The sequence below is a fragment of the Malus domestica genome, chromosome 17 (genome assembly GCF_042453785.1).
Source record: "Malus domestica chromosome 17, GDT2T_hap1".
Taxonomy (NCBI): Eukaryota; Viridiplantae; Streptophyta; class Magnoliopsida; order Rosales; family Rosaceae; genus Malus; species Malus domestica.
In genome coordinates this window covers 1,476,722-1,488,237 of record NC_091677.1, presented here as the reverse complement: position 1 = coordinate 1,488,237, position 11,516 = coordinate 1,476,722, and the positions used below count along the sequence as shown (strand labels likewise).

Genomic DNA, 11,516 nt, shown 5'->3' with positions numbered 1-11,516 from the left:
TCAAATCTGGACAGCATCCACCATGTTTTGTAGCAGGAGATCGACATTGGGAACATAACCTTCCTCTCTCATTTTCACCTCTAATTTTCCTAGCACTCCATAAATCTGATCGGAATCAAGGTGCAATCTATCTCCGGCAACAAAACTACAGATGTCATTCCCCACCTCGACAACGCTCTGCCCGGACACCTTCTTTAACCCCTTCTCCTTTATCAAAGTTCTAAGATTTGTCACATTTTCCCATTTGTTATCCATGGCATATATATTCGAGAGCAGGATGTAATATCCTGCATGATTAGGATCCAACCGAAAAAGACTCTTTGCTGCAACCTCTCCAAGTTTTGTGTTGTTATGAATCCGGCATGCACCAAGAAAGGCTCCCCAAACATGAGGTGCAGTTGGATTGGGCATTGTCTCAACGATTTCCATTGCCTTGTCCAGCTCTCCTGTCCGGCCAAGAAGATCAACAATTATCCCGTAGTGCTCAGGTCCAGGCTTAAGTTGGTATTCAGGCAACATGGTGTTGAATATCTCGATGCCTTCTTCAACCAAACCCGAATGACTACACGCAGATAAAATCGAGAGAAATGTTACATCATTAGGCTTGACATCTGAGTGCTTCACCATCCGATCAAATACCTTTAAAGCTTCTTCTCCTTGTCCATGAACTCCATAACCTGCAATCATCGCGCTCCAGATAACGACATCTTTGTCTGTTATCCCTTCAAATAATAGGACAGCATTGTCTATGCTGCCGCATTTCGAGTATAACTCTATGAGTGAAGCTCCAACAAAGATGTTATTCTTGAAGGCGCGTTTAATCACATAAGCATGGACGCAAAGAGCTTGTTGAAGAATCCCTAATTCCGAACAAGCTGCAAGAAGCTTGACCATAGCAACGGCATCAGGCTTAGTTTCGTCTGATAGCATGTCGCGAAAGACCCCAATTGACTTGTATGCCATTCCGTTATGAGCGTACCCGCTCAACAAGGCAGCCCACGAAACCACATCTTTCTCTGGCATTCTATTGAAGAGATCACCTGCTTTTTCGGGTGCAGAGCACTTCATGTACATATCAATCAGGGCGGTAGCTACCTTGACATCTAACTCAAAACATTTCCTAGTAGCAATTTCGTGGATCTTCTTACCTTCTTCTAAATTACCTGCCAGTGCACATGCTTGCAATGCACTTACCAGAGTCACTGAATTAGGTTCTGTTCTCATATCAATCATTTCGTTGAAAAGATTTAACGCTTCTATTACATCCCCATTATGAGTGTAACACGCAATCATGGAGCTCCAAGAAACCACATCTTTTTCCGGCATCTTCATGAACAACCTAGCGGCAGTTTTGACAGAACCCGTCTTTGCATATAGATTCAGCAACGCGTTACCTAAAGATAAATTAGAGTCGAACCCGTTCCTAATAGAAACACTATGCACACAACTTCCAATTCTAAATTTTGATAACTGAGCACAAGCCAAAACAGCACTAACAAGCGTCACTCGGTCAGGATTAATGCGCCCCACCATCACCATTCGGGAGAAAAACTCCAATGCTTCTTCAGGATCACCATTCTGCTCATATCCAGTAACCATAGAAGTCCACAAAAACACATCCGGGTGCAAAAACTCGTCAAACACTTTCACAGCCTCGCCCATTTGTCCGCATTTGGAATACAATTCAATCAATGCAGAACCTACAAACATATCCAATGCAACCTTCTCATGTTTCTTCACAAACCCATGTATTATTTTTCCACACACTAGCGCCCTTAACCTAGCACACGCCTTCAGAGCAATGGGAATGGTGAAATTATCAGGCTTTTCATCATTACCTCTTGACTCAGACATCATGCTACGAAATAGACACAAGGTCTCCTCCCATCTGTCCTCTCTACAGTAGCTCCTGAGCATGGCATTCCAGAGATAGACAGTTCTGTGGAGCGTTTCGTCGAACATCTTGCGGGCATGACCGAGGGACTCATATTTTGCGTACAGAGCGTTGAGTTTTGTGGCAAAGAAGCTGTCCTGGGAAAGGCCGGCTTTGAGGGTTTGAGAGTGCAATTGCGCCACTGATTTCGCGCTGTTACATGATGCAAGCAGATTAGCAAGGACTTCCCTCCTTTTCATGCAGAAGACTCGCTTGGTTACCCCCAAAAGAATCTCACAATCTCATAAAACCAGATCGAGTTTCGTTGGTAGTAGGCGAAGCTACAGAGGGACAAGGAGGGCCCCTCCCCTCGCCGGAAATAAAGCCTAGGAGCGACGGAAATCAAGCCTAGAAGCGAGATTCCGCCCCTCTGCCTGCTGCTGCTCTGTTGTGGCGCGGTTGCGGCGCTGCGATGGGCTGCGAATCCCCTTTTTTCTTCAGAAACCCAGGCCAAAACGATGTCGTTTGGACCTGGGATGAAAAACATAATTTAAGTGAAACGGTGCGTTTGGTTAAAGCGAAGAACAAAGTAGCAGGGGACTCATATACACACCCATCGACGCACTTTGTGATGAGGTGGTGATCTGCCATGAGATGAGATGGCAGGTTCTGGCATTCCAAAATCCAAATATAGTATATTTTTCTTGCTAAGTTTTTGGTGATCTATTTGCTAGAGTTTTGATAACTACTTAAGTTTTTAAATCCGATTAACAGGTTAATTAGATGCCATATATGGCCTGTACTTATTGAATTTTATCACCACCAATCAAAATATTTGCTAGGAGTCTTTTATGGGTAATTCCATTATCACCCCACAATCTTATGAAGACACCCCACACCTTAATTTTTCACTTAAATTTCGCCCTTTACCCCTATTTAATTCAAGCTAGTAGATGGTGAAAACCTCGGCCACCTAATTATTCCTTGCCAGCGGCTACACCTCATGCAAAGAGGCAAAAAGGCCCAACCAGTCGTAATTTCTCTCTCTCTATTGCATTTGCATCTGATACTCTAAAAGAAATGTCTGGCTTTTTATTTTATTTTATGTTTCTATATAGTGAGAGACAAAGAGGGGCCATGACAGGGTGGCCTGTGCGGGACGACGACTTTGACAACGAAGGTGATAAAGGAGCATCCGTGTTGGTGAGTCAAAGTGTTGGATTGTAACCAACGAAATGGAAGTTTCCAGCCGATGTTTATGGAGGTAATCAAATATATTTGGTTGTCGAATTAGGGCTGCCAAGCGTGCTTTTTGTTTTTTGGGGTGGGGATGTGGGGTGGCTTTAGAAGAACGAGGGACAAAGTTGGAATTTTTGAGAATTTTTTTTAATGTGGGGTGTTTTCATAAAACTGTGGTGTGTGTATAAAACAACCCCTAACTAAAAGAGTTTGTATTTGTATAGATAATATACATTTTTATTGAAATACATACGATATTATCTACATTAAAAAATATGGGAATGTAAATGCACGTGGAAAAAAAAATGTTTCGTATTGTAGTATGATTCGACATGTTGTACTATTAGATTGTTAATCATATCTGAACTATTAATTATCTATGTAATCTTTATTTGAGCAAGGATTTGTCTAAAATAATAACACAATGTGCCATATACCATTATCCAGAAAACATTCCTAATGGATATCGCCACTAACCTGAAGTGGTCTCATGGAGCTCATTCTCTTCATTTGTAAAATAACCATCTCAAACAAGTTGTGAATTTAAGCTTGTGGGAGTTGCAACTTCTTATTTGAAGAGGTTGTGACTACAAAAATAACAGGAAAATAGTGGCTTCTTAATAAAAGTCACTCATTAAGTTGGGATATATTAAGTAATCCCCTCACTCATGAATGTTGGAGAATTTGTACACTCTCATCATTCATCAAGGGAATGATGAAATGGTATATCAATGATGGTGTGATGGCATAGTTGTTTATATTAAGATGGCATGGTTGTTTATATTAAGAGATGTGTCTTTATTTGTATTGATAATGAGCCTATTATGCGATATTTTCTTGACATAAAATCTCGCCGTCAACAATTGTAATTTGTTTGTATTGATAAATTAAGAACGACATTCATATGGTCTACTATTTAAAAGGATTTGATTGTCTACATTTTCTTGGGACCATTTACCCTTCGAAAGTTTACCCCTCCTCCCGACAAATCCTGGCTTCGCCACTCTTGTGGCTGTAAGTTGCCTGTGTCGAATCCAATCAAGTCGGTTTTCTTTGTGTTTTTCACTTGTGTGGTATGTTTTTATCTCTCTTTGACGAGATGTATAGAATTGGTATTGAAATTTTCTAAAGGGGAACCTTAATAAAAAACTTCTAGTACTGTTTATTTTAACGAAATATCATATTTTTACACTAAAAAGTCAATCATGATACTATTCACTTTACTCTTTATTTTGTCCTTATCGTTAAAACTCAAAGTTTTCAAACCATTTTTTAATCTTCCTTTTTATAAAATGCATAGCATTTGCATGAGAACTTCTGTCAAATTAAGCAAGTGAAACACATGTTACATGCTTCGTTTGTTATGAATATGTAAAAAGGACAAATGCTCTACATTTTATCAAATTAAGATACCAATTTTATGAATTACGAGTCTATCTTTGTTTTGTTTCACTTGAGGAGATAAAAAGAGTACGATGAATTTAGACCATTCAGCAAATACATGAATCACTTAAAATGTATAATTCACAGCTATGTGAACAGAGAGAACATATAATCATTCTCCGAAAACACCACTCTTTTCTTTTTTCATTAATTCTCTCTATGCACTAATTCTTTCACTTTCTACCAATATTTGTTTTCCTATAGTTTTTTCGTTCAGGGGTGAATAATGTGCATTATGAGTGTGTACCATATAGAGTTTAATGATACCGATGAGGAGGACTATCATACTATAACCATATGAGTTTGACGATGAAACTAACGATGACGATGTCTAATCCTTTAGTGACTGATATAAAATAACGTTCAACTCATGACTAATATGATATTTATTTGATATAGTAAGAATCTTTTGAATTTCCCATATTTCTTGTATTAACTTATATCAAACCTAATTGTGCTTCAAGTCACAGAAAAAGAGATGTTATTTCTCAGCCATCAATCAAACCAGTGGTCAAGCTCATTAGGGTCCCTGGGCTCTCATTCTCTATCCACCGCCCATTTTGTAAAAAGCAGTAGCATGCACTAGCCTACTACCTTTAACTATTGTATAGTGTATTTAGTTCCAACAAATCATCTCCGACATTGATTGGTCAATTTTCCATTTTATGCTAAAGGTTTTGCAAAGGCTGGATTTTTTTTCTGGAAATCTTAGGGATCCGCAATCGTGATTGTTCATTGTATATCGTACAGTTTTTGTTGGGTATTATTTATATTTAGTTTTAAATTTTAAATTTTGAAATGATTTCTGACCGCACGATGTACGATGAACGATCACGGGATCTCTAGGATCTACAAAAAAAAGATTTGGTGAGGATCCTTTTCCGTTGCCAAGCTCTTATACTGAAAGGGCCTTCCTCGTGTGACGTCTCACAACAAATTATACATACAATATTAAAACGTCACGTGACTATAAACTCGTTACTTGTGAATCATTATGATCAGATTTTAATGTTAGCATATCGCATAAGTGACATATTACTATTATTATGTTTTGTTAACGTTTGAATTAGTCCTTAGACTTTGTCCTAATTGGAGCATTGATCCCCAAACTTTGGCTCACATTTAAAATACAATTCAATCAATGCAAAACGCACAAACATGTACCATGTCCAATGCAACTTTGTCATGTTTGTTCACAAACCCATGACGTCTACCAACATCAAAACCAACATGTGCACCACCTTTAAAATAGAATAAGGTCGTGAACTAAAGGTGGGTTCAAAAAATCGAAATAAAAAACCTGAGCAATACACCGAACAGAAACTTAAATAACAAACCGAAAAAAAAACCAAACCGAAATCATGTGGTTTGGTTTCGGTTTCAATGATGCTGAAATCGAACCGAATATATGTATTAATTTTATTTATTTATTTATGTTAGGTATTTATTTTCTTAGCCAATTTCAAGCCCAAATTTCAAGCCCATGTTAAGAAAAGCCTTCTTACTACAAACCATAGCAAATTTCAAGCCCAAAGCTTCATTTCTTACTCAGCCGCATCTGGAATCTTCTCTCCCTCTTCTTTCTTCATTATTTTTTGCTCTCACATCTTCCAGCGATCCAAAACAATAATCAGGAGTTTCGCTGGGGAATCTTGGGAAACGATCAGGAGTTTCACTTCTTTGCTTGAAATCAATGAATACCAGCAGCCTCGCCCTTGCAACCGCCGCCGCCGCCGGTTCGTCTTCCTCTCGGCGTTCAAACCGCTGGAAGTACGAGGTGTTCCTGAGCTTTAGAGGCGAGGACACACGCACTGGGTTCACAGACCACCTCTCCCTTGCGTTAAGCAGTGCCGGAATCAACACGTTTATAGACTACGAGCTCAAAAAGGGGGAGAATATACAGAGAGAACTTGACCGAGAAATCGAAGGGTCGAGGATCGCGGTCGTCGTCTTCTCAAAGAGTTACGCCGAGTCCCGATATTGCCTGAGGGAGCTGTCGATGATCATGAGGTGCCGAGAAGATCAAGAGGGGAAAGTAGTCTATCCAATATTCTACGACGTTGACCCTTCTGAAGTGAGGAAACAGAGTGGTAGTTTTGGGGAAGCATTTCAGAAGCATGAAAGGGATGAAGACCCAAATGAGGTCGAGCAGTGGAGAAAGGATCTTAAGGCTTCTGCAGATTTGGTTGGCCAGGATCTTAAAACCACTGCAGACAGGTATCATTTCAAATTTCCTCTTTTACAAAATTTAATCGCTTGCAACATCTTGTACAATTAGCTTTAGTTCATATGAATCATGCTGTTGCATGATTAATCATGTGTTTGCATAATTTGGATTTCCAATTGGCAGGCGTGAAGGAGAATTTATCCAGAAAGTTGTTGGGGACATCAACGGACTACTAAAAACCAGCGACTTAAAAGAAGCCAAGCACTCAGTTGGAATAGCTTTTCGCGTGGAAGAATTCAGTTTAAATACTTTGATGTTGAAGGTTCACATGATGTTCAAATAATTGGAATTTGGGGTATGGGCGGCATAGGTAAAACAACGCTTGCTAGAGCCATTTATAGCAAATACCATCATAGTTTCCGTGGTCAATGTTACCTTGAAGAGGTGAGGAGGAAAAAGAAAAATATGGTTAGTCTGCAAGAACAACTTATTCGAGATATTTTGAAACGGCCTGACATTAAAATAAGTAGTGTTGCCGAAGGGACCAGGGAGATAGAGAAAAGACTTGGAAGCATGAAGGTACTCATCGTAGTTGATGACATAGATGATGCGGACCAATTAGATGAGTTGGCGATAGAACATGACTCATTTGGTCCAGGAAGTAGGATTATTTTGATAACAAGAGATGAACAAGTGCTGAATATACAGAAGGTGGATAAAAAATATAAGGCACAAACGATGACGGATGAAGAAGCTCTTGAGCTCCTTAGTTGGCATGCGTTTGGAAATCATTGTCCTGATGAAGAATATATTGAACTCGCAACAGATGTTGTTGATTATTGTGGAGGATTGCCGCTAGCTCTTAAAGTCGTAGGCCGTTTGTTGGCTACGAAAAAGAGTAAAAGCATATGGAAAAGTACATTGGATAAATTGAGAAATATTCCACATGGAAAAATTCATGAAACACTTAGATTAAGCTATGACGGGCTAAGCGACGATCATGTGAAAGGTGTGTTCCTGGACATATCTCATTTCTTTATTAACAGGTTTGGAACTAATGCCGTGCCAATATTGGATAGTTGCAGTCGCTTTTGTGTAGAATCAGAATTCAAAACCATTCAAGATCGATGTCTTCTAGATTTTGATTTAGGATACATTAGGATGCATGATTTGATTCGAGACATGGGAAGAGAAATTGTGCGGGCAGAATGTGCTATGGAACCTGGAAAACGTAGTCGATTGTGGCATCATGAAGACGTAACACGCGTGTTAAGAGACGAATCTGTAAGTGCTTTCCCAAATCCCAATAAAAATGTTATGTTGAATGTATGTAAATAAACAGAAGCATATGCATATCCCACATCTAATGCATTGTATGCGCTGCATTTGTAGTTCGTTCATAGATAATCATGGCTCTGCTTGAATTAGATTTGTTCTTGTTTTCCCCCAACAGGGAACGGAAGCGATTAGAGGGCTAACTTTAGAGTTGCCAGAAAATTCTGATGAGCATCCCTTCCGCACAAAAGCATTTAAGAAGATGCGGCATCTGAAATTTCTGCAACTCAAAAATGTAAAGCTCACTGGAAGCTACCGTCATCTTTCCAAGGAGTTAAGATCTTTGCGTTGGCATGGATTCCTTTAGAGGTCATACCCGAAGATTTTGATTTACGAAACTTAGTTCTTATTGACTTGAGATACATATAATTGTCGTAACCTTAACCAAATTATCAATCCTTTCCTCGTCCGTGTTTTGTAAATACCAACATCAGTCGACAGTCATTCTAGCTCTCTCTCTCTCTATCTCTCTCTCTCTCTCTCTCTAATATGGATTATGATTTTTGTTCTATCTTTTTGCCAAACAGTTGCCGAAGAAGTTGAAGTTTCTTTGTCTCGATCATTCCCGTAACCTGACTCGATTACCAGACTTTTCAAAACTCCCACATCTCGAGAATTTGAGCCTCATCGGCTGTAAGAGTGTGTCTGGGGGTTACCATTTTTTTGCACAACTGAAGATGCTTCAGTATTTACGTCTTGCAGACTGCAATATAACGGATGATGCCATTCTTGAAAGCCTTCGGAGTCTATCTTCTTTAAGGATTTTAGGACTAGATGGAAATGGTTTTAATAGGCTACCCATCCTCAGTGGCCTTTCCCAGCTTACATCTTTGTATCTAAATCATTGCACAAACCTTCAGGCAATCCCAGATTTGCCTACAAGTTTGCGTAGACTGGAAGCGAATTACTGCACTGAACTGGAAATAATGCCCGGCCTTCCAGAGATGTCGAAAATGATTGCCTTGCGACTGAAAGACTGCCGCAAACTCAAAGATATTCCAAACCTGGATAACTTCTTGTGCAAGATGCATACCCTTCATATGCAAGGGTGCGCCACTCTCACTGCTACTTTTAAGGAGAACATCCTATTGGTATGGAACTTTCGCTCTCCCTCTCTGATTTTCGTATTGTTGCTTATACTAACTTTGCACCTCGTGTTGTAGAAATGGAAGGGGGATGTAATTGGTGGACTTTCTCTCTGTGTAAATGATATTCCTCGCCGGTTACCCTATGTCGCGCGAGAGGATGAAACTGTCAAAATTGAAGTGCCGGCTACTTTTGATTATATAGGAGGGTTGGTTGTGTGCATCATTTATTCTTCGGACAACTCAGAGTGTACTGGGTCCCTACGCATTCATGTTGTTAATCGTACCCAGCGAACTCGTTTTCACATTTGGCCAATGGAGACCACCGTAACTGCTTCCCATGAATGTTATCTTTGGCTGGGAAATCTTACAAACAAGAAGCTCAATCTGAAAGGTGGCGACAAGGTTCGTGTGCATGCAGACTTTAATGAGTCTGATGAAGATACTGATGAGGAAGAGGACTATCAGACTGCACCATATGAGTCTGATGAGGAAGAGGACTATCAGACTGCACCATATGAGTCTGATGAGGAGGCCTCTGACGACGATAAAGAGTTAAGCGATTACTCATCTGATGAGGTCCAACCTTACAAAAGATTTGAGGTTATCTGATCTCAATATCGAAAGCTTTGACGATGAAGAAGAAACAATTGGGAAATGAAAGAAAGCATTCCAAAGTGTCTTTTTGAGAAAGCACTTGAATTTTTAATAAGAGTTTCAATGTGGGTATAATAAAAGCACTTTTAGCTGAAGCGTTTTTAGCGAAGCAATGCCGAACGAGTTCTTAATTAAACATATAAGTAGCTTATTTTCTTATTAAATAAATTAATGATTTTTTATTTGATTCATTGGTGACGTTAGAAAAATTTACATGCAAGTGTATGTCGTGTTTATCCCTCTCTCGGTCTCTCCCCCCCCCCCCCCCCCAAAACAATTTCAAAGAAACTAATTTCCCCTTTCACCTTTCGTCCACTCCCATTGTTGCCCTCATTTTCCCTCCTATAATTAACCCTAGTTGTTTGATGTATGTGATTAACTCTAATTGTTACTAATCATACCCTGCAAATTCAGTATGGAATTTTTTTGAAATGTTATATGAATTTATACACTTTTTTTAAATTTGTCATATGAATTAACATTTTAAGCGCTTTGTCATATCTATATTTCGAAATTATTAATTTGTCATATTACTTCAACTCTGTTAAGTTTTCCATCTAAAATAAGTCATGCGGCTTGCACATGACTTATTTTCAAGGTTATTTCGGACATTTCAACTCCTCACTTTAAGATTACTTTGAACATTTCAAGGTTTCAGACATTTCAAATCTTTTTTTTTTAGTACCATGATTGACCATGTTGAATTCTAAAAGATTACAACTTATTTGCATGAAAAACTTAACGAAGTTGTGTTGAGATGACAAATTAGTGAATTTGGAAAATTGATATGACAATTGACTTAAATTTTTAGTTGTATGACAAACTTAAAATGGCTTATAAGTGTGTATAACATTTCAAATTTTCTCAACTCAATCTTCCTTTTGGTTGATGAATGTTGGGTTCGGTGGCTTAGATTTGAGCCAAGTTGAGTCCCACATTGGCTATTGAGAATGACCATGTGGTGCTTTATAAGCAATGATCACACAAACATGTTGCCGAGGCCTTTTGATAAAATCCATACCCCTTTTTTTGTGTGGATAAAGTAGGTGGAATGTTGGCAATACCGACTCGTATGTGTGGGATCCGTTGGTGTGCTTCCGCACAACAATTGGTATTAGACCTTAGGCAACGCTTGTTGAAGTTGAAGAGCGAGCTCATTTGGAATTGTTGAAGTTGAAGAGCGAGCTCATTTGGAATTTGGTGCCTGTGGTCAAGATGGAGCTATATTTGCATTTGGTTCGTGAGACATCATGGCTTGAATCACGCCAAGGTGAAGATTGGTGGTTTTAGTGGTTTAGATTTGAGCCAAGTTGTTGAGTCCCACACCGGCTAGTGAGGATGAGCGTGTAGTGCTTTATAAGCAATTGTACCACACGCACATATTGCCGCTGCAAAGGTCACATTCTTTCAAGGGAGCCTTACGTGTCTCTTGTTTCGATTCTACCAGTTTCATGTCCTCTACATTTTGCAAATTACACCGGCTTGGTTCTTGTCCATTCCGGTTGCGCTGTGGTGACGGCAGTTCATCAGATTCTGTTGGTATACGGCACAGCAGCTATCCAAGATGAGATTCCTCTCCAAGCTTTGCGTTATGAATCCGGCATGCACCAAGCAAGGCTCCCCAAACATGCGGTGCAGCTGGATTGGGCATTCTCTCAACGATTTCCATTGCTTTATCCAGCTCTGCTGTCCGGCCAAGAAGATCAACAATTATCCC

At 39.5% G+C, this 11,516-nt stretch overlaps 3 protein-coding genes across 4 annotated transcripts; 2 read left to right on the top strand and 1 right to left on the bottom strand.

Annotated features, from left to right (window-relative positions):
* On the bottom strand, window positions 1–2,133 carry LOC139193625 (putative pentatricopeptide repeat-containing protein At3g01580). Its single transcript, XM_070817036.1, has one exon. It carries the CDS (start codon window positions 2,131–2,133, stop codon window positions 1–3), a length of 2,133 nt encoding a protein of 710 aa, XP_070673137.1.
* A 3,949-nt stretch (window positions 2,134–6,082) lies between these two features.
* On the top strand, window positions 6,083–7,638 carry LOC139193569 (toll/interleukin-1 receptor-like protein). The gene is made up of 2 exons (XM_070816806.1): window positions 6,083–6,772; window positions 6,906–7,638. The coding sequence occupies exons 1-2, from the start codon at window positions 6,249–6,251 to the stop codon at window positions 7,063–7,065; spliced, it is 684 nt and encodes a 227-aa protein (XP_070672907.1). The 5' UTR covers window positions 6,083–6,248; the 3' UTR covers window positions 7,066–7,638.
* On the top strand, window positions 7,080–9,990 carry LOC114822716 (disease resistance protein RUN1-like). Of its 2 annotated transcripts, XM_070816805.1 has the most exons (4): window positions 7,595–7,731; window positions 7,808–8,006; window positions 8,585–9,148; window positions 9,221–9,990. In XM_070816805.1, exons 2-4 carry the CDS (start codon window positions 7,884–7,886, stop codon window positions 9,752–9,754), a joined length of 1,221 nt encoding a protein of 406 aa, XP_070672906.1. In that variant the 5' UTR covers window positions 7,595–7,731; window positions 7,808–7,883; the 3' UTR covers window positions 9,755–9,990. The 2 variants fall into 2 exon arrangements, with proteins under 2 accessions (XP_028953572.2, XP_070672906.1); XM_029097739.2 differs by having other exon boundaries at window positions 7,080–8,006.
* The last annotated feature ends 1,526 nt before the right edge of the window (window positions 9,991–11,516 follow it).

Coding starts and splice junctions, on each gene's coding strand:
- LOC139193569 (XM_070816806.1), top strand. CDS start 6,249: ATGAATACCAGCAGCCTCGCCCTTGCAACCGCCGCCGCCGCCGGTTCG. Junction 6,773..6,905: donor CTTAAAACCACTGCAGACAG/GTATCATTTCAA, acceptor TCCAATTGGCAG/GCGTGAAGGAGAATTTATCC.
- LOC139193625 (XM_070817036.1), bottom strand. CDS start 2,133: ATGAAAAGGAGGGAAGTCCTTGCTAATCTGCTTGCATCATGTAACAGC.
- LOC114822716 (XM_029097739.2), top strand. CDS start 7,080: ATGGGCGGCATAGGTAAAACAACGCTTGCTAGAGCCATTTATAGCAAA. Junction 8,007..8,584: donor GCGTGTTAAGAGACGAATCT/GTAAGTGCTTTC, acceptor TTTGCCAAACAG/TTGCCGAAGAAGTTGAAGTT. Junction 9,149..9,220: donor TTAAGGAGAACATCCTATTG/GTATGGAACTTT, acceptor CTCGTGTTGTAG/AAATGGAAGGGGGATGTAAT.